We start from the raw sequence: 27,616 nt of genomic DNA, 5'->3' as shown, positions 1-27,616 counted from the left end.
TTGGCTGTAACATATAACACATTTGTTATTTTCAAACCAGAAAGATTTTTTAAACAATGTTCATATACCTGGCCGGATTCAATTTTCTGGCCATGTACTGCATGTAAAGCAAAATGGTTGATACAGTAAGTATGGACATACATTTGGTACAGCTGGGCAAATGCCTACTTGTGAAGAAATTATGAAGGTACAGAAGTTGTTCTGAGACCATAGCCTTTGTCAACCACAAACAAAAGCATTTGAGGAAGTCCTCTTTCACAGAACCGCCCAAGCAATAATTATAGATTTGTCTCTATTTGGGCTTACGCCTGTATACCTGTGTACAAAGGTCACTGTCCATTCTTTGAGATTAAAAAATCCTGCCTGAACAATACAATATTTTTAATCCGTACTGAGCAGTCTTACTGCAAATAAACTAAGTGACTGTCATTGATATTCACAAGCATGCATCTCCATACCCACACCATTCATATTTATGTTGAGGCTCAGTGGTCCTTTTCACAGCTCTTTCAACAGCCTCAACAGGAATCACAGGTATGTATGCTGAAAAGGGAAAGCGACTCTCCTTCAAGGCATTGGAGAGACTGTTAAATAGTTCAATGCTGTACAAAGCATGGGGTGCTACCATCATCATAAGACGTGTAGATAAAGGCACTGTAACAAAACGTAGAAAAGAATCACCAATCTGCTGTGCTCTGGAAGTTTCTGTCTGTGCAGTTGAGCATGTCTCTGTTGTTTGTGTTGGTAGAAATATTTTTAGGACCTCACTTGCCATTGGCCGCACGAAGTCAGGCATACTTTCTTCAACCAATTTCAGTTTTTCATCAACCTACAAGATATGAAACAGTTTCAGTCAAACTCTAAAGAGAATTGAAATTTTATTATCAGTCAGCTTTACTGCAGAATAACAAATTGACACAAGCACCTACCATAAGATATCAGAAACAAATATATTCCACACCTCTTACCTTCTTATCCACAAAATCAAGCAATTTGGTTGAGTTGTTTCCTGCTATCTTGATAAGTGGTCCCATAACAACCTTTATCATGTCTTCAACATCCTCCACCCCTGGCTTCAAGGGCCCAGCTTGATCCTTCATAGCCTCATAAACAGATGACAGGTACAGGCATGCCGAAGTCAATGCCAGGGGGAAGAAACCCAGATATTTGAGGCCAGGCTCGTGATGATGATGTATATACAGTACTTGCTGTACGTAGCCAAGGCACAATGATAGTATTCAAATTGCAAGTTGAGTAATAAGAATCAAGGAAAATAAATTTGATTTATGCTTGACTGTGCAGGATGTAGAAAAACAAAGTGACTAATCGTTCAAATACAAAGAGAAGCCTGAACAATGAGACGCATTTCATCCTACATGAAACAGCCCAGATAATTAGGAGCCTTCTTCAGTTGACTATCTATATTACCAAGTCTTAGTTCAGTAGTAGAAAAAGAATCAGATACATAAACTGTTTCTGGAAAAAAAAACATTACACCCTTCAACACAAACTGCTCTTGTTTCCTGGCACAGAAATGTATCAGGCATGATGGAAAAAGCTTGGTTTTTGCCCCTATCTGTGTTAGACTGTGACCACCAGGATTCCAATGCTTGATCAACAGCGTTATGCAGGTAGTGCTCTTGCAATGTGAAACTTACTAAACCTATCCACTATCATAAGATGGTGTTGAGAAACCGCTTCAGTTTACACACTTCATTTAGGGTTTTGCGCTGACAGCCCCAAAAAGGACTAGTGTCCACATTTTGGCCATTTCTTCACTGGGCTCCCACACAATGGTGCACCACCCTAGACAGCTTATGCCTATAAATAGGCAGTCACTTCATTCATTCTTCACCACCTCTCTCTTCAGCCATTCTTGACCACCTCTCTCTTCAGTCATTCTTCACCATCACTTCCCTTCTCTTTCACCAGCCCCTTCCATTGCCCTCGCACCCCTTCAGGAGGACATTGTGGTTCGTGGCTTGTGGCTACCTTCACCCTTCCTCTTCTGCTTAAGGCACCCTATTCTAGAATCAGGCCTTGCATTTGGAGCATCTTCCACCTGGCGTCCCCATCCTTTGCTTGTAGGCATCAGCACCCTTCTCCTTTAGGCTCCACCTTCTCCTGTGTTTTTCAGTGAGGAGACCTTCTCCTTGCCTGAAGTCATCATCTCCAGCTTGGTGTTAGCATCCTAGCCTTTGGCGACAGTCTACATCACCAAGCATCAGTGATTTCATCACTCATTTATCACAAGGGCTGCTAGGACTTGCGTTTTTGCAGCCTGGCTTCTCCTCCATCACTTGTGTTACTCATTTGTCATAGAGGCTGTTGGGACCTGCGGTTTTGCAGCCCGGTTCATCTTCCATCATCCGATGTCATCATTATCCACCTGGTGTCAGCATCAAGGCTGCTCTCCCTACTTTTGATAGCCACGGCACTCTGGGATTTGCATTTTTCTGCCCAGGTTACTCCCCCGCATCAGAGGACTATGGTTTGCTGCCTCAACATCTAGTGATCATCTTCCACATCTTCAACGGCATCATAGGACTGCGGTTCACTCCCTTGATAGCTGTCCTTCACCTTTGAGTGATTACTTCAATAGCACACTACCCAGAAGACTGCATTTCACTCCCTTCAATGTGTAGATTTCCCATAGGTGCTACCACCTGATTCAGAAAGGACAGTGCAGTTATCTTTTGAGCTTCGGCTCCGTTGTATCAGCTTTTCTTCTTATAGCATGATTTAGTGCATCATCACCATGTTCTTCTTATGTTTTTGAGTTTCTCTTCTCTCTCAGTGTTTTCCATACACACTCCGTGTTACTCCTCGCAAACCCTATTGTCGCTTATTTTGACATGGTATCAGAGCATCCCACTTATTTTTGACATGGTATCAATGCGTAGGAGCTCAGAGAGCTAAAGACCCTGCTCATCAAAGAAGGCAAAGACAGGTTGCGAGTTCGGCATTATCTATTGATTTCTCCCCTCATTTGTGTTGTATCACCAAGAGACAAAGATACCCTTCTCTTCCTCTCCCACCCACCCACCCTTTTACAGGTTGACACTCCAATGCTATGACTTCTCCCCAGGCCGACATGGACCTTTGCTCTCTACCCCGCCGGAGTATATGCGTGTACCCTCCCAGCACTCACTATGCCACTTCTCCCTTTTGGGCCACAAAGTTTATTTTGCACCAATTTTCAAAATTTTATGCTTAAGGCCATAAGATGCATCTGATGCACACTAAGCCTTTTCGAGCCATAAGAGGATTGACTAGTATCACGGCCTCCTCGCGACCGCCACAATGTGCTATGAAGGTTGCTTCTATTTCTTCTAGGGTTTCAGGAATGCAACCTTGACAACTTGTGGTTCTGCAGTCCGCTCCTCGGAGAGACAGTGATTGTTGGATACCGTCCCCTTGACCATCCACTCCGAGAGAGTGTGATTGTTCAACCCCTTCTATTACTTTGGCTCCACAGTCCGCTTCACAAAGAGACAGTTGATTGTTGCCCACCCTTAGCTCAGCCTAAGTCTCACCTTTCCCCATCCTCAACTATTCAGGTTCGAAAGACCACCTCTGGGAGTTCGACCCCCAAATACCTTCTTCGGTACGACCAACAGCACTTCCTTCGTCATCAAATGATTCAAAGTCCATGATCCATGAGTTTTTAGATTCCCTCTCTCTTGCCGAGAGGGATTCAAAGGGAAATGTACTTTTTTTGCCCTCCAAGGAGACTTCTACTTCTTCTTTGGCTTCAGAGGGGACCCCTCCCCCACCACCCTTGAGGGGGCATCTCCTCATCATGAAGTTCATCACCCACAATTTACTCTTTTGGGATGGCTATCCTCAAGCAATCATTTCTTCTACTCATAACCCTGATCTTTAGAGTCCGCCTAGATCAAGCCGTGGAGGTTCAGCTGGGAGTAGCGACTTTGTGACGAGACCTTCAAATTCCTTTTAGCATGGAGTTATAGAGCTAGTAGCTTCTCTCCCAAGGTGGAGTTAGGTTTTATAGTTTGTCCCGTCTATTATTTCTTACTACAGGTTACCTGAAAGGTGGAAATCTTGGATCTCTAGGATCCTCTACCTCTTCGTATCTCTCTTCGCTTCTCTTTCTTGATCTCCTTTTGGGCCTAAGAGGGGGTGTTGAGAAACCATTTCTTCAATTTACACACTTCATTTAGGGATTCACTCTAACAGCCCCAAAAAGGACTAGTGTCCACATTTTGGCCATTTCTTCAATGGGCTCCCACACACAATGGTGCGCCACCCTAGACAGCTTATGCCAATAAATAGGCAGTCACTTCATTCATTCATCACCACCTCTCTCTTCAATCATTCTTCACCATCACTTCCCATCTCTCTCACCAGTCCCTTCCACTGCCCTCACACCCCTTCAGAAGGACATTGTGGTTCATGACTTCTGGTTGCCTTTACCCTTCCTCTTCTGCTTAAGGCGCCCTATTCCAAAATTAGGCCTTGTGTTTGGAGCATCTTCCACCTGGCGTCACCATCCTTTGCTTGTAGGCATCAACACCCTTCTCCTTTAGGCTCCACCTTCTCTTGCATTTTTTAGTGTGGAGATCTTTTCCTTGCCTGGCATTATCATCTCTAGCTTGGCGTTAGCATCCTAGCCTCTGGTGACAGTCTAGATCACCAAGCGTCAGTGATTTCATCACTCGTTTATCACAGGGGCTATTGGGACCTGCGTTTTTGTAGCCTAACTCCTCCTCCATCACTTGGCATCACTCGTCTTTGTCACATAGAGACTGCTCCGACCTATGTTTTTGTAGCCTAGCTCATCTTCCATCATTTGGCGTCATCATTATCCACTTGGTATCAGCATCTCGGTTGCTCTCCCTACGTTTGACAGCTTCAACACTCTAGGATTTGCGTTTTGCTACCCACGTCACTCCCCGGCATTAGAGGATTGCGGTTTGCTCACTTGACAGCTGGCGATCATCTTCCACATCTTTGACGGCATCAGAAGACTGCAGTTCGCTCCCTCGACAGTTGTCCTTTACCTTGAAGTGATTACTTCGATAGCCCACTACTTAGAGGACTACGTTTTGTTGGAGCGCGCGGGTAGCGGAAGCGTGAAGATTTGCAGCAGAGGAAGTGAACAGGTGAGTGAGAGTGAGAGTAAGAGTGACGAACAGATTTTGGGTGTACCAACAATGTGTTGGTACACAAAGAATAAAATGTATTTATACTTAGGGCCCGTAAGGGTGCATTCACATGTACAACATAACAATACACGTGTAAAATACACGGAGGTGAATAAAGGACCTTTACATCCCAACAAACTCCCACTTAAAGGTCCGGAGTGAACCTTAACCAACTCCCACTAATCATATGCAATGCTCATGCTGAGCCTTGCCTAGACTTTTAGTGAGAATATCTGCAGGGTTGTCCTGTGTTTTGATCTTGGTCAATGTGATTAGACCATCCTCCAGAATCTGTATGATAAAGTGATATCGCACATCAATATGCTTTATGCGTGAATGATACATGGCATTTTTAGCCAGATACACAGCACTCTGGCTATCACATCCCAACACTGGAGTACTCATAGACATGCCGAGATCCTCTGCGAGTCTGCTCAACCATATAGCTTCCTTAGAAGCTTCAGTAGCTGATATGTATTCAGCTTCAGTAGTACTCAGTGCGACAATGTTCTGCAACCTGGAACACCAAGAGACAGCCCCTCCAGCAACTGTAAAGACATACCCGCTAGTGGACCTGCGAGTGTCTAAGTCACCTGCCATGTCTGCATCACAATAACCCTGCAAATTAAGTGCACCCTGCCCATAGCAAATACACTTTCTTTGTGTACCCTTCAGATATCTAAGAATACTCTTGACAGCCTCCCAATGTGGTTTGCCAGGATTTGACATAAACTTGCTGACAACTCCCACTGCATGAGCAATGTCTTGACGAGTAGCCACCATAGCATACATAAGAGAGCCACAAGCTGATGCATAAGGGACTCCCTTCATAGCATTGGCTTCCATGTCATCTTTTGGGCTGTTGGCTTTACTAAGCTTAAGGTATGGAGATAAGGGTACTCCAAGAGGCTTAGCTTCAGCCATGTTAAATCTGTCCAGTACCTTTTCAATGTACTTTTCTTGAGATAAGAACAGCAATTTTTGCGTTCTATCCCTACGAATCCTCATGCCCAATATATGCTCTGCATTCCCCAAATCTTTCATGGAAAAAGCTGATTTCTGATCTTTGAGAGCATCCAAGCTAGTCTTTCTCTTCCCAGCTAGCAACATATCATCCACATACAAAACAAGTATGACAGGGCTGCCATCTGTATCCTTTTTCATATACAAACAATGATCTGCATGGCTGCGCGTAAACCCATGAGAGAGCATAAAAGTGTCAAACTTTTTGTACCACTGCCGTGGTGCTTGTTTCAGCCCATATAAGCTGCGTTTTAGTTTACACACCAATTGCTCTTTTCCAGGAACTACAAAACCCTCAGGCTGTTTCATGTAGATCTCCTCATCAATGTCACCATGCAGAAAAGCTGTTTTCACATCCATTTGGTACAGCTCTAAATTCAATACAGCAGTGAGAGCAAAAAGCACACGTAGTGTGGTCATCTTCACGACAGGTGAGAAGACCTCCTGGAAGTCAATCCCTTCCTTCTGTGCATACCCTTTGGCAACCAATCTTGCCTTGTACTTGGGTTTTCCATCAACTGTCTTTACTTTGTAAACCCATTTGTTTGGAAGAGGCTTTCTTCCTTTGGGCAACGACACAAGATCCCAAGTATCATTAGCATACAGAGATTTAATCTCTTCCTGCATAGCTAGCTCCCACTTATTGCTGAATTTGCATGACTTAGCCTCTTTATATGTCAGAGGCTCACCCTCATCAGGAAGCATCACATAATGCAAAGAGGGGTCATACCTATGTCGCTGCCTTCTTGGGCGTGTAGACCTGCGTACCCAATGATCTACATTCTCAGGAATCGGATCTACATCTGGAGGCATGTTATTTTCAGCATTTATTGGCTGCTGTAAGCCATTTTCAGCATGCTGTTCATGCTGTACAGCACCTTCATTTTCATTTCCAGCACCTGCATTTTCATAATCAGCAAGTCTATCTTGCTGTCCATGACCTCCCTGTGCTTCTATTTGCTGTCCATCATCATCTGGCTCAAAGATAACCGGCTGATCATCAGTTTCAGCCTGTGGTACAGCACCATGAGGCTCATCATTTGAAGTAATAGGTGGCTGCGAATTCTGAAATTTGACCTTTTTCATGTCTTCATCAGAAGCTAAAGTACTTTTCAGCAACTTTGCCTCATTAAACACAACATTACGGCTGCGAACAATCTTCTTGGACTGAGGTAGCCACACTCTATAGCCAAATTCACCCTCATCACCATAGCCCATGAAAATGCCTTTGGTGGATTTCGGGTCAAGTTTATTCCTCAACTCATCTCTAACATGCACAAAAGCATCACAGCCAAATATTCGTAAATGGTCATATGAGGCTGATTTGCCAGACCAAACCTCCTCAGGGATGCCATTATTTAAGGACCTGTTTGGAGAGCGGTTGCAAATGTGAACTGCAGTTTTAAGTTCCTCTCCCCAAAATTCATGAGGGAGATTAGCAGTGGACAGCATGCACCGCACTCTCTCACATAGAGTCCTATTGTATCTTTCAGCCACACCATTTGAAGAAGGGCTGTAAGGGGCTGTAAGCTCCCTCTTGATTCCATGCAAGTCACAAAAGGACTTAAATTCATTAGACATGAACTCACCCCCATTATCAGTTCTCAAGCATTTCAACTTTCTACCTGTCTGAGTGGTCACGAATGCATGAAAAGTTTTAAAAACAGCAAACACTTCACTTTTTTTTTTCAACAAATAAACCCAAATCTTCCTGGAACAATCATCAATAAAAGAGGCAAAGTATGCAGCACCACCCAACGATTTCAAAGGCATGCTACATACATCAGAATGCACTAAGTCCAAGACATTTGACTTACGGGAGACACCAGAGTAAAATGAATTTTTCATTTGCTTTCCAAACTGACAGTCATTACAAAAATCAAGTTTAGAGCCTTTTCCATCAACCCTCTTCAAAGAGGTAAGAATATCAAGTCCTTTCTGGCTCATATGGCCTAATCTCTTATGCCATAACTCCAAATGACAGCCAATTTCAGCAACTGCAAGAAACTTGCCATTCAAGGCTTTACAGTGCAGACAATACAAAGTGCCCTTCTTGGTTCCTTTAGCAATCAGCATGGAATCCCTTTTTAATTTCCACAAACCACCACCAAACAGTGTGGTGTAACCATGCAAGTCAAGCTGTCCAACAGATAGTAAACTCTTCTTGATGGCAGGCACATATCTGACATCTTTCAACACAAGTTCTTGCCCATTGTCCAAAGACAAGTGTATGGTGCCAATCCCATCAATGCTGCAAGCATGATTATTTCCAAGGTAAACCTTGCCATAACAGCCTGCATCAAAAGTAGCAAAACACTCCAAGCATGGAGTCACATGGAAAGAGGCACCAGAGTCTACAATCCAAGTCTGAGTGACACCATCATCAACTGACAAAAGTACATCAATCACATCAGCCTTAGTGATCTGCATATCCTACATGTGACATACAAGGGCATCATAATCCACTGCACATAATACATCAGCCTCTGCATCTGAGAGCTCCTCTATGACAACACTAGAGGCCACATTGGCCTTTTCCTTGCCTTTACCTGCCTCAGATGCATCTGTCTTTTCCTCTTTTTTCTTTTTGTCTCCTGCATTCTTCTTTCTCTCTTGTTCCTTCTTGTAATACTTGCAATCAGGCTTCTTGTGGCCCTTCCGGCCACACTGATTGCATGTAATATCACTCTTTTCTTTTCCTTTGCTCTTGCTCCTGTTTCTCTGTCCAGCATTTGCATTTTTCTTTTCAGCCCTGCCTCTAACATTATAAGCTGAGTTGCTGCCTTCTCCACTAGACTTACGTCTAATTTCTTCATTTAAGATCGAACCCCTCACACCATCATATGTGAGATTGGGGTTATTGCTGAGAGAAACAACCAAAGTCTCCCAAGAGTCAGGCAATGTCATGATAAAAAAGATCGCCCTCAACTTATCATCAAAATCCAAACTTGCATCCTTGAGCTGATTTAAAATGCCAGTAAATGCACTCAAGTGCTCAGCTGCAAGCTTGGACTCATCTAGCCGCATATTCACCAACTTGCGCATTAAATGCACCTGATTAACAGGTGTGGTGATCTCATAGGTAGTCTTCAACTTCTCCCATATTGCATGACCAGTGTCTAGACCTTTAATGTCTGTCAAAATGTCATCAGTGACACCCATCTTTATATAAGCCACAGCCCTTTTATTGACTTTGGCCCAATCCGCCTCAGACATTTGTGCGGGTTTATCCATTTGCAAAGCATCCTCACAATCCTTTAAGAACAGTATGCCCTGCATACGATCTTTCCAAAGATTAAAGCCCTGACCATCAAATCGCTTGATTTCCATCAAACTTTTAATGTCAGAACTGGAAGAAGTTGCAGCCATTTTATCACAAGTACAAGTATAAAAGCACTGAACTGCAAGAGCACAAGCTAAATCAGCAAATACACTGCTGTTCTTGCATAACCAGCAATAATCCTCTGCTGTTTTGACATAGACCAGCCACTGCACAGGCAAATAATGCAGAAATTTATCAAATTTTGCACAAAATCCCAAATTTCCAGGTCCAAATGTGCGCAAATGTCAGCCAACCTGACTCAGCTGAGCAAAATTACATCAATACATGAAAAGCCCAAATTTTTCTTGGTCCAATGCCAAGAAATTTTACTCGGATGAGCAAAATTCCAACAAATTTGAAAAATCCCCAAATTAATTGAGGTCAATGCGCACAATGTCTGCAATTTCTGACACAGATGTCATTGTCAAGCATAAACAGCATCAAATCTGGGAAAAGCCCCAAATTTCCAGGTTCAAATTTGACCAAATCTGAGAACTGTGCTTGTGCGCGCGAACTCCCCTCAGTGGCAAAGGGGTTGCTTGCAGTAAACCTTAGAAAATTTTAAAAAATTTCTGGAAGAAAAATGTGTCGAATCTGCAGCCGTTGACCTGCGTTGCCCGTCAGATGCCACGCAGCCTTGTGTGAGCTGTCGCCTGCTCAAAAACATGACGAAACTGCATCGTGTGACCTGTGCAGCCTGTGCCTGACGCCACGCAGCCTGCCGCTGCAGTTTCGTGACCTGCGTTGACCTGTGCAGCCTGCGCTTGGCTGCTCGTGACCTGTTCGTGACTGCCTGCCTGGTCAAAAATTGACCTGTCGCCTGTCTATCAGGCTGTCGCTTGCACAAAACGTGACTTGCAACACTGTCGCCTAACTGTCCAGCACATACACGTGCCTGGAAACAATGACGACCTGACCTATATGAGTGACGACTTACTGATTTCTAGCGAGCGAAGAGCTGGTGATGTCTCACGCGGACTTCGAGGAGCGCGAGCATCTTAACCTCAACTCTGATACCAGTGTTGGAGCGCGCGGGTAGCGGAAGCGTGAAGATTTGCAGCAAAGGAAGTGAACAGGTGAGTGAGAGTGAGAGTAAGAGTGACGAACAGATTTTGGGTGTACCAACAATGTGTTGGTACACAAAGAATAAAATGTATTTATACTTAGGGCCCGTAAGGGTGCATTCACATGTACAACATAACAATACACGTGTAAAATACACGGAGGTGAATAAAGGACCTTTACATCCCAACACGTTTTGCTCCCTTCACTATGAAGATTTCCCACAGGTGGTGTCCCCTAATTCAAACAAGACAGTGCAGTTATCTTTTGAGCTTTGGCTCCACTATATCTGCTTTTCTTCTCATACCATGATTCAGTGCATCATCACTATGTTCTTCTTGTATTTTTGAGTTTCTCTTCTCTCTCAGTGTTTGCCGTGCACACTCTATGTTACTCCGCGCAAAACCTACTCTCTCTCTGCACTGTTGCTTATTTTGACATTGTATTAGAGCATACTTGTTATTTTTTACAGATGGGTATTTACACTTTTGGAAAGGTTCATGACTATACTAATGCCTTTGAAAGTGGCATCAGATTTGGGTAAAGGCTATCCTGCTTGCTTCTCCTGGGGAAGCTTAACCTCTTGGCAAACTGGACATCCTGCCTAGTTTGAGACCAATAAATGTGCCTTTTTAACATCCAACAATAAGCACCAATTACTGAGTCATGCCAATCATGTCACAAGGTATTCCATTGGTCCTTTTACATATTATAAAGCTAATTCTTGTAGATTAACCACCATCATATATGGAGCAGAGCCTTGTACTCCACAACTCAATTCAAAGGTACTTGTCAACCAATTTGAAGCAAACATTTGCTTGAACTGGACCCAAGTGGTAGGTGACTTCCCTTGAATAAGAAGTGTAGTCCACCACTGCAATGCATTTCCCTTAAAAAATGTGGTTGCCTTGCATATCTTAGATGCCTCTTTGAAGTTGCCTCCAGAATAGGCTGCATCAAACTGTTGAATAAAAACAATTGCGTTCAACCTATCTTGTGCACCACTGAAAGGCTCAAACTTCACGCTTTTGCCACCTTCATCATAGTCCTTCAACGGACCTATGGGAGTCAAGTTATCATAAATGGGTTGCTATAAAAAGGGTGCATTGGCTGTATTTGCATAACAACCAGCACTATCTGAAGCACCTACATGACCAACACCCAATCCTTTGCTTCAACAATCCCTGGGGGTGCCGATACATATCCATATGGCCTGCTTTGTGCCCAGGCATCATGCCTATGATGCCATACATGGGATCAAGTATTCCACTTGCATCACCCGGATACATTGGGTGTTGTGAGCCATGCATTGGCTGCTGCATACCATAGGGATTTGTGCCATACATTCCCGTATGCGGTGCCTATCCAACCATAGCATGAAAAATGGTACCACCACCAAAGTATCCTTGCTGTCCCATGCTTGCATGTGCATAATTGCCTTCTTGCCCATGTTCCCATGGATTGGCACTACCAAGTTGGCCATGCATTTGCACTTGCTACCCCATGAATACCAATTGTTTGTGCTCATCAAGCATATTGGGCTCTTCTAAAGAAAGCTTAGGCATTTCCTTCGGTTCTTGTGGCTGTCCCGAAGCTGTAGAAGGTGTCTTCTTCTCTTTGCCTTTGCTATCCTTCTCTAGGGCATTCAAAAAATCGAGTAAACTTGGGATCCTTTGCCAATTCAGCAAAAAGATTTGCTGTTGTACGCATTTGATCCTTGAAGCTATCATAAAATTCTTCAGCCCCTTGTTGGTCATCACTCTCTTTATGCATTGAAGTGCCAACATTTGGGTCATTTCCCACATTTTCAGCATGCTGTCAATGCTGAGAACCATGCCCAACAACAATCATTGCATTTCCCCCTTCACCACGTGATTGACCAAGGAGTGATGCATCCTCTCCAACAATTGATTCCATATCACCATGTGAAGACATGCTGGCTGTAATTCACTGCTGAGAACAATTTCAGCAATAATGCAATAGTCCCAAGTTGCAATCAAGTACCACGGGCCCACGAATTCAAAGGATTTGATGATATCCCAGCAATGGAACCATAAAACCAACCTTCCTTTTGTGGATGGGTGGTAAATCCATGATTACAACTTAATTACAGCAGCAAACAATTAAAGCAAATCTGAAAAAAATAAATTATCTACTGATCTTGGACAATGCACACCCGATTGGCCCCAAAATTGGCGTCTCTTTCAGTATTTCTTTAGCTTTATTGAAGAAGAAGTTGATTTACAATGGGATTCTCCAAATCCCCTTCGCAATCCAAACTCCCCTTGCTGTCCAAAGTGACCAACAAGTCTTCAATCTGATTTGCCCCTTGATTCGGGCACTTAATTGGCCATCACCCACTTCATAGATGATGGAAATGACCTAAATTCAATTATTTGCTAGTCTCTCTACTTGAATAGGCTAAAAAATCACCTTTAGCCCTAACAAATCCAAGTCTTGGAGCTTCCAATTTTTGGCACACTTTTCGAGGCTGTTGCTAAACCCTAATTTCTGCTGTAAATTAGGGTTTATAGTAGAGAAATTTGCAATTTCTCAACCTCTAAGGGTCCAAATGCTGAGATCTTCGAAGCAAGACTATGAAATGGCTAGGAGATGAGAGAGAAAGTTGTAGAGAGAGACAATTCAGAGTTTTATCGTGAAGAATGATTGAAAATCAGTCAAATGCAATTGCTGCTCTATCACAACAGCTTGTAGAAGCAAAGAACTGAAGAAAATCAGCCATTTACTGCTGCTACCCCATCTCAAAAGCCTATAGATGCTGTCACTTGCTATTGATTTGTCTTCTCCTGCCTTTGGCTGCCTCAGAAGGTCCTCCAATGGCTGCAAATCAAACCAGCAGTATCTCTTCCCTCTCTCTTGCAAGCTGAATACACTAAAAATGCCTCTCTCCAGTCTCTAAAGACGTTTTTCAATCTTGCATGGGCATTTTTGACAAGTGACAACCTTTCCAAATGGTTTTTTCAGCCTTATCTATAATTAAATATTAATTTTCAATCTTTAAATTCTGAAAATTAATCTAATAATTATTTGGGTGTCCTGAAAAATAATCTGACTAGCCAATAATTAAATTGGCTAGGCAACTTCCATTCCCGAGTGTCTTTGCGCCATCTTTGACCGTCAGATTGGAATTAGGTACCATTAGACGCCACTTCTCTAGTGTCACCAACTGACACTTATGACCAAATGAATGACCTAGGCCAACAACTGACACTAGATACCACCAAGACTTGTGCGGCATAACTTATAGTAACTTTTGCCTTTGACATCCTGTGATTTCCTCAGGTTTCGGGCTCGTAAATTTACTTTAAACCTAGTTGCATCTCACATGTGTAACATTTACTTAATCATGTGATTAAAAATTAATTCACATGTTAAATGAGGTTTCAAAAACACATGTCCTTATGACATTGTACCTTCTTAGGGTCAGGCTGTATGCCATTTTTACTAACAATGTATCCCTAGTACTCCATAAATGTCTCATGAAGATACATTTACTTTTCTTAGCAAAGAGTCAATGCTCTCTCAATATATCAAACACCCTTTTGACATGTGCCAAGTGCTCCTCTTGTGAATTGTTGTAAATGAGGATGTCGTCAAAGAAAACAAGCACAAACTTGAATAGGAAGGACTGAAGGATTTTATTCATGAGGCTTTGAAATGTTGTGGGGATGTTAGTCAACCCAAAAGGCATCACTAGAAAATGATCAAGCCCATGATCAATCTTGAAAGCCATTTTGATCTCATCACTGTTCCTCATACGGATTTGATGGTAGCCAAAGCGTAGATCAATCTTAGCGAAAAAGCATGCCCCTTTCAACTCATCAAGCAAGTTATCAATCCATGGGATGGGGTAGTGGTTCTTCACTGTGATTTTGTTAAAGTCTTTGTAGTTGAGGCACATGTGGAAAGAGCCATCTTTTCTTTTGACTAACAGGATAGGGGATGCATAAGGGAAAGAATTCGGTTCAATGAAACCCATCTCCAACAATTCCTTGACTTGCTTTGCAACCTCTTCACGTTCACACTTGGAGAGTCTATAAGGTGGCTTGTTCACTAGCTTGAAATGGGGCTCTAAATCAAATGAGTGGTCCACTTGCCTCTCAGAGGAAAGGGTTGTGAGCATATGAAATAAATCACTATACTCCTCAAGTAGGGTCTGCAAGGCTGAATCCTTAGATATTTCAGAGGGCTGACTTGAAGCCCATACATATCATGTTGTGCATTTATCCCATGTTGGCCATTAATCACATACTGCCCATGATTGCCATGCTAGCCATTAATACCATATTGTCCATGATGGGGCTGATTCATATAAGTTCCATTGGGGCTCTGAGGGAAAGTGGGAGTTTCTACTAATGGTGGGAGAGGGCCTTAGTGGAGGGTTGGCTATATGGTTGATAGGGAAGCTCAACAGAGGCTTGTCATGAGCATGAGAGGGTTCACGAACCTCATAGGTAGAAGAGGGAATATCCGTGGATCTAAGAATGCCCTGTGGCCTATGCAATGGCTCCAGTGGTGGAGGGAGTCAAGATTCATGCTTGGATTCATTTGCCTTCTCTTGGGATGAGGTTGTAGCTAGTTGAGCTACAAGAGTGGTGAGTTGTTCCAAGGTTTGCTTAGTTCTAGAGTTCGAGAGAGCCATTTGCTCAATTGCTTCATCAAACTTGGACATCATTTGGCAGTGGTTGGTGACCATGTCATTATACCTCTCCATGTGATGAAGCTCATGTTGACATAAGGTGTGGTTGAGCAAGTTGTAGAGATCCATATTGGGCACTTTCTCATCTATATCACCATGGCAATCTTGTGCAACTAGGTTCATCATTCATGGAGGTCCTAGAATCTCTAATCTCCCTCTGGAGTTCTTCATGGGCCTTACTTTTGCCTTTCATGCCAACCATCTGGATGCAATCCATATGACCCACTGTCAATAAATGTGATGTAACTTTTGGTGGGAAACTCCAATTAGTGAGTTTTTTTTATAAAAAAAATTCAAATCAGAGGGAAGAAAGCCCTCTTTGAGATGAGCTATTAAACTTTAGTGCACAAAAATGGCCATAACTTTCAAGAAATATTTGTCTTCCTCATTACTCATAAACCAGAAATTGTTTTGCATATATCGTTCATCATGAAAATCATCCATACCAATAGCAGAAGGGAAATCACCATTAACAAAATCTGAAATGGTAGACATACCCGGCGTTTGAGAGAATAAGTATGAAGGCAATGGAGTGTACTCTATGCCAGTTTTCACTTGCGGATGGCTAGTCTTAAGTGGAGATTCTGCCCTTCTTGCATGGTCAGTAGATCGACGCACTGAATCTAAAGAGTGAAATTTAGATTTGCCTTTTATCTATTGTTGGGCTCTATGTATCAAATTGAGATCGTACTCAGTTGCAGTGATCTCGTAAGGTCGTGGTACTCCATGGTAGTTCAATGTTTGTCCGGCCATATCAGGAGCTTGTGAAGCAAGCTGTGAGGCCCACTCCAACTCATTCCTCGATGGATTTAGCTTGGATGTGAGAAGTGGTGCGGAAATAGTATTCAAAGTCATTTGCCCTTTTGTTGTTCCTGCTTCTTGTGTAGAGCTTTCATATTAAGACCTAAGTTTCTCTCGAAGAACTCGGCTTTAATACCATGTGAAGAACACCATACTACAAAGCATTGACTGCTAGAAGAACATAGGGTTAGGATAACTCAAAGACAATGAAGACAGAGAATGAATGAAATGATATGATTATTGAATATACAATGCTCATGCAGCAAACACACTATGTAGTGAATGAATATTGTACCTCGAACTTCTATATCTCAAGGATCAGGGCAAGGTTAATGAGCTAGAGAGTGTGTCGTATTCCGAGCAGATCAAGAATCGCAGTAAGACAGCCTCCAAATATCAAACACTGGCAAATGCAGTCAAAGAAGGCTGAATTTGATGCAGACGGCAGTGCAGAAGAGAGAAAGGCTCAAAATGCTGGCTGCAAGAGAGAGAAAACAGCAAACGTTGACTGTAGGAGAGAGAGAGAGACTAAAAACGCAGAAAAAACCAACAACAGTAGTCAACATGCTGAGATTAACTCCAAACACTGCGTGGTAGGTTGGAAATGGGCACCAGACTATTGTAGACAGCAATGGCTAGCTTGGACAGTGATATCCTCTGCTTCCAGTGTGGGCAGTAAGCTAAAATACCTGAAATTTGCAAAAATGAGATTAAGGCTGAATGGAGGGTAGCATACCTATTTATAGAAAGTTTGAGCCCTCCCAAGTGGGTTTGTGCTTATGGGATACAAACACTCTCTAGGAACACATTTCTTTTTAAATAAACAAGGTTTCTTCCTTAATTAAGTATGTTTTGGGACTATTTAAGTGAAGCTAATGCATTTTAGCTCAAAAGGGACTCCCTCTATATGTGATCTTGTAGGATCAAGTCCCTTGTGGATAGCGCAAAACGTGCAGTTTGGCTCTCTAGTAAGCCTCCAATGGAGTCTTCATAAAAGAAGATAGTAGAACCACCACATAAGAGATATTCAACCTTGTATGAATAAGATAGATGAGGGAGCTGACATGGCACCTGTAACGAGTGGCATCTGATAGAGGATCAACTCCAATAGACAACTTTGACTCATGGTCCATGGGGTATGAAATGGGCTTACGTGAAGCCATGCCAAACTCCAAGGGAAGCTCGAAGATATACCTATGCTGAGAAACAAAGATACCTTGCAAAAGATGATAGATCTCTAATCCAGGGAAGAAATGGAGGATGCCTATATATTATTTGGATCCTCCATACCAAAAGGAAAAACAAGGAGAGTTTTGATTCAAATAACTTAAAAGGATTAGATGAGCATCACACTGGGCTTGGTTGTGACGAAAAATATGGATTGCCATTCGTCCAAAATACCGTATGTTCTCCCTGATCAAAGAGATGACCAGCCTAAGTTGATTCAAATGTATTAGAAGCAAGGTTTTCAGTTGAAGAGCGATAGTTGTGACCATGCCAGAGTAGATAAGGATAGCTGTCATCTAGCTATTATTCATGGGCGGTGTACCAACTGCGTCTGCAACTGACAAGTCGGTGACATAAATGCACAACGGTCACCCTGGCATATCACGAGTGGAGCTCAATATCTCAACACTCCTCCTCGAGATCAATCCCAATTCCTGCACACCAAGCAGGTCTCTGAACTTGCGCAGCTTCTCTGCGCCCAATGCCTTCGTAAATATGTCAGCTACCTGATCCTCTGTGCTGACATAAACTAGATCAATAAGACCTAGTAAAACCCTCTCCCGCACATAGTGATAATGCACCTCAATGTGCTTTGTTCTAGCATGATAGACTGGGTTATTTGCCAAGTGTATACTACTCATGTTGTCACAATAAATGACAACTGGCCCATCTGTAGACTGATGCATATCATAAAGTAGCTTATGCAACCAAGCTACCTCACATGCAGCCATTGTTGCACCCCTGTACTCAGCCTCTGTGCTCGATAAGGCAACTGTAGGTTGTTTCTTGCTGCTCCAAGTGACTGCAGCACTCCCAAAAGAGAACACATATCCACTGGTAGATGGTCTATCAGAAATACTACTAGCCCAATCAGCATCAGTGTATCCATGCAACTGTATCTAAACCCCAGTCTCATAAAATAGTCCATACTGCAATGTGGACTTCACGTACCTGAGTATGCATCTAGCCGCATCCAAATGTGGTTTTCTTAGAGCCTGCATAAACTGACTTACCAATCCAACAGCATAGCTCAAATCTGGCCTGGTAATAGTCATATAAATCAAACTTCCTACTATGCGTCTGTACATAGTAGGGTCTTCGAGAAGCTCACCTGCATCTGCGCTCAACTTCACATTCTGCTCCAAAGGAACTGAAATAGGCTTACAGCCTGTCATCCCATATTTGGACAGCATGTCCAATCCATACTGCCTCTGCAAGAGCCACATCCCACTTGGTGATCTAATCACCTCAATGCCCAAGAAATAACGTAGCTCTCCCAAATCCTTCATCTCAAACTTCTGCTTCAATAGCATTTTCACATGAAGGATATCTTCATCACTGTCACCTGTCATAATCAAATCATCAACATAAATGACGAGTAGCATAATACCTTTCTCTGTTTTTCTCACATAAAGTGAAAAATCTGCCTTGGAAATCTGAAAGCCAATAGTGACAAGATACTGTCCTATCTTGTCAGACCATGCTCTAGGTACTTGCTTCAAGCCATACAAGGCTTTCTTCAACCTGCAAACAAACTCAGGATGAATAGCATGCACATAACCTGGTGGCTGCTCCATATAGACCTCTTCTTGCAAATCACCATGCAAGAATGCATTCTTTACATCCATCTGATGTAAAGACTATTCCTTTGATGCAGCCATAGCAATGACTGCTCTTACGGTTGCCATCCTTGCAACCGGACTGAATGTTTCTTCATAATCAATGCCATATGTTTGTGCATACCCCTTGACTACTAATCTTGCCTTGTATCTATTCACAGAACCATCTGCATTATGTTTCACCTTATAAACCCACTTACAACCAATTGCATTCTTATCTTTAGGCAAAGGTACCAATTCCCATGTAGCATTTGCTTCCAAGGCATCCATTTCTTCATCCATGGCTTTCTCCCATTTTTCTTTTCCCATGGCTTGCTCAAAAGAAGTGGGTTTTGGTTCCTGTATCACTTTGACCATATATGCATAGTGAATGGCTGTAAATCCATCATATTTCAGTCTATCCACAGGATACCTAGCTCTGGTAGACCTGCGCAAAGTAGATTCACTCCCAGGTGCTCTCAAATCATCCCTGGTCTTCCTTACTCCAGGTGTGACAATAGAAGGAATACCCAACTCATCATCAATACTCTGTTCTGAGCCACTGGATTCACCATCCACATAAGAGTGACTTGCATTCACATCAAACATGGACTGATCTACCTTCTCTTTTCCTTTTCGTGATACCTGCATATCACTATCTGCATTGCTTTCAGAAGATTCTCCTGATCTCAATCTGTCTGTCCATGGTGAAGAATGTGAACCACTGCTAGAGGACGCTCCAGGTCCACTAATATCTTGTGACTGCGGCTGTGAATTCTGTGCAGCATTACCATTTTGTGCATCTACATTATCAATCACATTTACTGGTTTATACCAGCTACTCATCTCATAAAAAACATCTCTGCTCACTGTAAACTTACGAGTAGAAGGGTTATAGCATCTATACCCTTTTTGTTGCAGAGAGTAACCAATAAAGATGCACTTCTCAGCTTTTGGATCCAACTTGGATCTCAACTCATCTGGCACATGAACATAGGCAATGCAACAAAAAATTTTCAAATGAGAAATATCTGATTTCCTACCAGTATATCTCTCCTCTGGAGTCATGCCATGTATTACTGCAGTGGGAGTCCTGTTCATTATGTAGACTGCTGTAGCAACTACCTCAGCCCAGTAAAAATCTGGCAAGTCTTTTTCATTGAGCATGGCACGAGATACCTCTCCAATATGCCTGTTTTTCCTTTCTGCAATTCCATTTTATTGTGGGGTATGATTGCATGAATATTGCTGCTTTATGCCATGCTCCTGCAGGAACCTTACAAACTCATTTGAGAGGTACTCTCCCCCTCCATCTGACCTTAGGCATTTTATTTACAGGTCTGTTTCTTTTTCAACCATAGCTTTAAGAGTTTTGAAATGTCCAAAAACTTCAATTTTCTTTTTCATAAAGTACACCCAAACTTTTCTGCTATAGTCGTCAATAAAAGTGACAAAATAATGACAGCCTCCAAGAGATGCAGCTTTAGTAGTCCACACATCAGAGTGGATTAATTCCAATGGCTTCTTACTCTCTTGAACATGTCTAGGAAATGGTTTCCTTGCCTGTTTTCCAAACTGACAGGCTTCACATACCTTATGCATTTCTGCAACCTTGAATTTAGGCAATCCTGCAACAATATTTTAGGCTTGCATTGATTTAAGTCGCTGTACATTAACATGACCAATGCGTTTATGCCAGATATCAATATCTGCAACTACACCGGTCCCATGTGCAAACATTGCTGCACTCAATTCAGGCATGTCTGCATCCAACGTAAACATTTTGCCATTCTTCTTTCCTTTTGCTATCAAGCGACCTTTATTTTTCATATCCTCAACAAAGCATCCATGAGAATTAAATCTGACCTGCAAGCCCTGCTTAACCATTTGACCAACAGAATCCAGGTTCTTGGTGATATTCGGGACATGAAATACATCCGATAGGTATTTCTTTTTCCCATCCTGCATAGACAAAGGAATTTTTCCAATCTGCACAATAGGATGTGCAGTATCATCACCAGTCTCCACAAATCCTGATTTTTCCATTTTCCTTGCATCCTGCATCCATTCTGCATGACCTGTCATGTGGTTTGATGCACCTGAGTCAACATATCACACATCGTTACTTTCTTCTACACTTGTCACAGAATTGGTCATGTGCTGCACCATAAACAAATGCTCATTTTTGTCATCACCCTGTCTACTAGAAGATGCATAATTTCCTTGTTGCAGTTTTCCATTCATGATGTCATTCTACTTTTTATAGCAGTCTTTAGCTATATGACCCATTTTACCACAGTAGTAGCATTCAACATTGTTGTTTGCATTTTGCCCTCTTTGCCATTCACCACGACCTCTTTGGCTCCCCCTGCCTCTAGAGTTACCACGCCCTCCTCCATAGGACTGGTTTTCTTGAGTTTACTGCATATTCTGATTTCTACCACGGCCTCCAGATCGGCCTCCTCTACCTCTGCCTCTACCTCTTCCAGCATTTGAGTAGAAGACAGCTTCTTTTGAAGTTCCTCCTGAAGAAGATGCACCACCATTTCTCTGCTCCTCAGAAATTAGAAGAGCAATCAACTCCTCAAAATCAGGAAATCTTTCACGGACGGAAATGGATGTTCGGAACTGTGCATAATCTTTTCCTAGACCATTCAAGGTCACAGAAACCAAATCATCATCTTCCACTAGCAACCCAATGGAAGCAAGTGCATCTGCAATCTTCTTCACCTTCATGTGGTAGTCATTGATACTCATACTGTCTCTTTGCACATTGTGCAACTCTTGCTTGAGCTGCATTTTCCTGGCTTGCGTATTTGTGCTATACATTTTTGACAAAGTATCCCATGCCTCCTTTGGCGTACTTGCATCCTGAATATGCACAATCATAGAGTCTGAAATACTAATAGACAGCCAGTACATAACTTTTCTGGCTCTCTCATGCCATGCTTTAAATGCCTGCATTTGCTGTTGATTGGGAACATCAGGAAGAACTGGTTCTTCTTCATTTCCTGCAACAAATTCCCAATATCCTTTTCCCATAAGGAAATTCGTCATTCTGAACTTCCATGCTTGAAAGTTGTTTTTGTCAAGCTTTTTAGTGACAATCTGTGAAAGAGAATCAGACGCCATTACAGAACACTGCAAAAAATTCTGTCACTGTAAAAAGCACAGCTTCAGCCTCACAAGGGCAAATCTGCAAAACTGTCGAAAGTGGTATTTGACCACACAGTCACTTCCTAGTGACGATTTTGCATCAACAGGCAACAAGGATGATTCTGTAACTCCCAACGTCTCTGCGCACAAGCATACGATGCAATTTCTACAGTAACTTTTTACCGATCTGTAGAACAGTGGTCGCACAGCATAAAACAGGGTCTTTTCCTGAGTGCGTGCAAAAAACTTCCGCCTCCAAAACAGGCCCCGAAATGGCCTCAAATAAAAAAAACAAGCAACCAAGGGCTAAAGCCTTCTCCCGCAGTATATACTGCCCTCTTGCTACACCGCGAAGGGCGTCTCAATCTGAGACAATGCACTCTTGCACTTTTCGACTGTGCTACCTGCAGAGACTTGCTCCCAAAACAGAAAAATGAAAGCAACACTGGTCCTCTTACCAGAACACCGCGAACTTGGTTTGCTTTCTTGAGCTCCTTACCATGAACAAGGCTCTGATACCATGTCAAGAATGTGGGAGAGAAGGAAGGAGTCTCACTTGTAGCTTTCTTGCTTGCACAATGAGGGAATACACACAAAGGTGGAGGCTGAAAACAGTTTTCCTCTTCTTAGTTGTGTAAGCCAAAAAGAACTCAAATACATAGAAATAGAAGAACCTTATATATAGGTCTCAAACCAAACTCAACTAACTAAGGTGGCATACTAACTGAGCCACGAACTAGAGTAGATAAGGATAGCTGTCATCTAGCTATTATTCATGGGCGGTGTACCAACTGCATCTGCAACTGACAAGTCGGTGACATAAATGCACAACGGTCACCCTGGCATATCACGAGTGGAGCTCAATATCTCAACACTGAATACAATAGTGAGTCACCAACTGAGTGGGCAATGGAATCAGCTCCTTCTCTCCAACAAGACCAATTGAGTGGGCAATGGCACCGGCTCCCTTTCTCCAACAAGACTTACAAGTAACAGAGTATGTTGACAAATACAACTGAGGAGGAGGAAGCCCAACTAAAAATAGCCAACAAACAAGATCAACTCGGCTGGTCAAAATGTCCATTTGCCCATAAAACAACATAAATTAACTAGCACTCACTAATCCACACCAAAAAAGAAATACACAATCCAGTAAAATACAACTAGATTTACACATGTATGGACTAATGTACTAAAACCCTCTCTCAGATGATTGGAGATTGGGTATGATACAAGATACAATGATAAGGACTCATTATAGTACCTACCACAATGATAGTTCGAATGGACCATGGATGCCCAAGCAGTAGATGATTAAGCCACCACCAAGGTGACTTGCAGAGAACCTAATGTCGATGTCAATCATTACCAGCTTTGAAAAATAGAAAGTAGTCATAGAAGCTCTCTATGCTTGTGAACGATGCCTCTCCAGTAGCATACATGCCCATCTTGTCAATAATGCCTTTGAGCATATATGAGCATGGATTCCCCGTCTTTGGCTACACTGCCAAAGTGTCCCCTCATGTGAGCTCTAATCCTCCTTTCTGTCTAGAACAACTCATCATGAACCTAACGTCAACTTTGGCTCTAGGATTTTAAAACCTACCAGAATTTACTCAATGCATCTGGGAATATCCTTCTCTAGATCTTGTGCACTTGTATACCTGTACAGATGAGGCTCAACTCCCCTACCTCTAGCCTCACACTCTCCCTCTGACATTGAAGAGTCGTGAGGGACGATTGCATCACTAGTACTAGAAAGCACAAGAGGAACAACCATGCCCTTCCCCTTCTCAATAGAAGATGACCCCTTCCAGGCCTTGGCCAAAAGATCTGAACTGAAGTTAAGAGCCAGAGAAGGATGACAACTCATCAAGCGAGTCTGTATGCTACTACTTCTACTTCTCCTTTTCCCTAATGCAACTAACTCCTTGCAATCCTTGACTCAGTACCCCCTTCTTCCCACAATGATAGCATTGGGCCATTGTCTTCTTCTTCTTCTTGCCACTCCTCTCTAAAGCTCCAAATGCCTCATCATGGCCACCATGTCAAGATGGAAGCTTCCCCTATAACCTCAAGGATCCCTCATGCTAAAGTAGCATAGAGGACATAAGAGTCAAGCTTAAGGGCATTTAGAATGTCTAGGCCCATAAAGCAATGGCGACTCCATCAAATTTGAAAGGGAGCTTATAAAGTACAATTCGTATAATATGAGTCTCTAGAAGGGCAGATTGCATGTGTCAAAGTCAATCCTATACATGTGTAACATGGAGTAAGGATGATTGGATAGTATCTTAAGCTTGAAGTTCATCCGCACAACAACAGCAGTTGGCAGGCCTACAACTGCAGAAAATAGCACTCTAGAACCTAATACAAACATCTAATACCATGTTAGAAGTGGGTGTAGAGATGGAAGTGTGTGAAACTGCTATAATAGACTGCACAACACAAGAAAGAAGAGAGACTACAAAGATAGAGCAAGACACTACAAAGAGAACTCAAAAGAATGTTTGGAAAATGTAATCCATATACCAAGACATGAGACAATCAAATACAACAATGAGTCGATTCCATACACCAAGACATGAGATAGTCAAATACAATTGTGAATCATCGACTGCGTGGGGACTAGCACTAGCTCCCTCTCTCCAACATGACCTGCAAGTAATAGAGTACGTTGACAAATACAATTGAGAAGAAGGGAGCCTAGCTATAAATAGCCAGCTCATAGGATTAGGTCAGCCAGCACTTGGACCCAAAATAAGGTCGGCCGATCAGAATGTACAATTGCTCATAAAATAGGGCAAAACAATTGGCATCCATTGGTCCAAACTAAAAAGAAATGCTCAGCCCAGCAAAACACAACCAAACTCGCACATGGGCTAAATAATTTGCTAACAGAATGATGATGTACTCATATTATGCTATATAGACTCAAAAATGAGAGCAAATTTCAATGCGATAAATAAATACATCATCCAAATGCCAATGATCCACGAAATGAATCGTGATGAACTACAAGTACAATGTAGTATGTCTTGCCAGAATGATCATTCACCAGTGTGGGCAACAGGAGCTTTAAAATTGTAGGTTTGAGAGAAGCTTTTTGATGATGCAGTAAACGCGTTCTCCTGATAATCAAGTTTCATATTTCTCAGAGGTGTGATTCGACTCAATCAATCGATGTCATAATCCTTAGAGGCGTCATCCAACTCAATCAATCCATCTCAATTACCAATCAAGCTCCATATTTCTCAGAGGCGCGATTCAACTCGATCCCATTCATCGCAGTGTCATCAACGTACCTGACATGGACCGACTACTTTTGTCTCGAGGGCATCTTGGAGACGTCGCAGCAGAGAGGTATGTTTATCAGTTTCAACAAACGCAACAGTCACATTAATCCATGATCGAAATTGATACTGTCGATTCTTGCAGGCGCCTAATCAGTTATACTAGGGTCTGGTCTTTTGAGAGTTCAAATCAGAAAGCGAAAGAAAGATGAATGGAGATGACAGGATTCGAGAAATTACACAGATTGACAGACCACACAATCTAGAGCAGTTGATAGGCGGAGACAAACCTGCCGGGATTCATCGTCAGCAGAGCCCAACATCGTGATTGGATAAGAGAGAGGGATATCCAAAGTCAGTTTTACCTGTTGAAAAGGATATCCAAGTCACTGGGCGCATGATTATTGATTGGGCTTAGGGTAAGGGGGCCAATACATGCCATTAGAAATGGCCCGGTGTAAATCACTCCTACTTGCCTCACTCCTCCCCTTTAAGTGGCCAAACTGATTTTGAGTGCCCCCTGCTTAGCATGCTCAACCTCACTACCCTCCACATACATAAATCAGCGGCCTTTGTGGAGTGGGTTGACTACCCCACCAAGACTCATGAAGTGGCACTGTCGCACTAGTCCTCCAGTGACATGTTGTTATGAATATTCATTTATTTGATTGATTGTTGGTTTCAAGTGATTGGCAAAGTGCTGGATTTTTATTTTCTATCGATTTGCTACATAACCATGACTTGTTGCATGTGAGTGCGTGTAGCACAGAGCACATGAGAGCCCGAGTCTTGCTGCCCTATCTCTCTTGTCCTCCTCCCCCCTCAAATTTTTTAGCACCAACAGTAGTCCAACCCCTCCTAAAATCGTATTGTCTTGACATCAATAGTCTAGTCCCTCAAAAATGTGTTGGATCTCATGCAACACCTTCAAAAAAAAAGGGCCGAGGGAGGGGGGGAGGAAAACAATGGTAATACAATACTCTCTTTAGCACACATGTTTTACTAAGGCTTTATCAAGCCCCATAAGGCTTATTTTTCCATTATCTTAAGGTCCTTGCAAAATCACATTTGGTCACTACTTTCCCATTATTCTAAGGGTCTTACAATACCCTTCATGGTCATTCTTCAAGGCTTCTATCTTGCCTTCTTGATGCTCCTCACATTTCCTAAACAACTTATCTTCAATGGTGTCTTATTGCTCATGTACAAGTACATTCAAAAGTTCATGTGTATGCAAAGTGGGTTCTAACTTCTACTTATAACCACACAACCTTTTAGTCAACACTCACAATATCTCACTACCATGGTCCTAATCCTACCAATGGTGACAAGAGGAGTTCTTAAATAAGAATTTCCTTTCATAATTCCAAGTTATGGACCCAAAAGTTGTTGAAGACTATGCACCTTTGACCAAGATTACCCTCCAACAACAAGTGGGATTTCTTCAACACAATACAATGGAGGTCAAATGTGTTATACAAGAGTATGAACAACAATGAGCCCAAGCATCTCAAGCTGAAGATGATCTCATCATATGCATTCTTCATGGTCTTTTTGATACAGAGCAAGTACAGAAGGAGAAAAGAATTAGTTGTAAGTGTTTCCAATTTACAAATATGATTGTCACTAAGATAGTAAAGTTATTTTGTCTTGGCTTAGTCTGTTTGACAATTATTTTGCTAAAGAATCCTTCACCAAAAATGACAAAATTAAATTTGCCACTACTTACTTGTCCGATAAAGCTTGAGTTTGATGGAATGTGCTTCGCCATAATGCCAATAAGTTAACTACTGGGATAACTTCTAGTCTAAGGTAAAATAATCATTCTTGCCTCCACAATTCCATCTCCAAGCTAGATGCAATTGTGCCAATCTCTCATGGCAAGCTATAGAATTATTGCCACATACACTTAGAGAATTTGGCAGTGTCTCTTTTTTCTATGCATGTTAGAAGATGTTGCTAAAATTATGCTACAACAAAAGTATGAACATGGTTTGCAGCAAGAAATTCAAGCAAAGGTAAACACCCTTCAATCTTTTTTGCTTTATGAAGCTATCTCCTACATTCACAAAAGAGAGAAAGAATTCTAGACCACAACTCACCTTGTCTACAACAATCAAGGAAATAAATCATCAGTTTGTAAGCAACAATCAATCTTTCAAAAGGTCTTATCACTCTTTTCATAATTGCATGAACACCACTCCATGTGCACCTAATGTTCAACTTAAGAATGGAGATGAAATGAA

The 27,616-nt window shown here is 42.2% G+C and overlaps 1 protein-coding gene across 2 annotated transcripts; it reads right to left on the bottom strand.

The window, feature by feature from the left end:
* On the bottom strand, nt 1-25,812 carry LOC148036597 (stress-related protein-like). 2 transcript variants are annotated; one of them, XM_087678590.1, is made up of 4 exons: nt 25,661-25,812; nt 969-1,208; nt 459-829; nt 1-363 (listed from the first exon to the last, which is right to left on the bottom strand). In XM_087678590.1, the coding sequence occupies exons 1-4, from the start codon at nt 25,691-25,693 to the stop codon at nt 330-332; spliced, it is 678 nt and encodes a 225-aa protein (XP_087534716.1). In that variant the 5' UTR covers nt 25,694-25,812; the 3' UTR covers nt 1-329. The 2 variants fall into 2 exon arrangements, with proteins under 2 accessions (XP_087534716.1, XP_087534717.1); XM_087678591.1 differs by lacking the exon at nt 25,661-25,812 and adding an exon at nt 25,120-25,268.
* Between the last annotated feature and the right edge of the window lie 1,804 nt (nt 25,813-27,616).

This window comes from Lygodium microphyllum, chromosome 5, assembly GCF_053477565.2.
Source record: "Lygodium microphyllum isolate KBCC chromosome 5, Lygodium_microphyllum_v1.1.10, whole genome shotgun sequence".
Classification (NCBI taxonomy): domain Eukaryota; kingdom Viridiplantae; phylum Streptophyta; class Polypodiopsida; order Schizaeales; family Lygodiaceae; genus Lygodium; species Lygodium microphyllum.
This window is presented reverse-complemented; position numbering and strand designations above follow the sequence as displayed.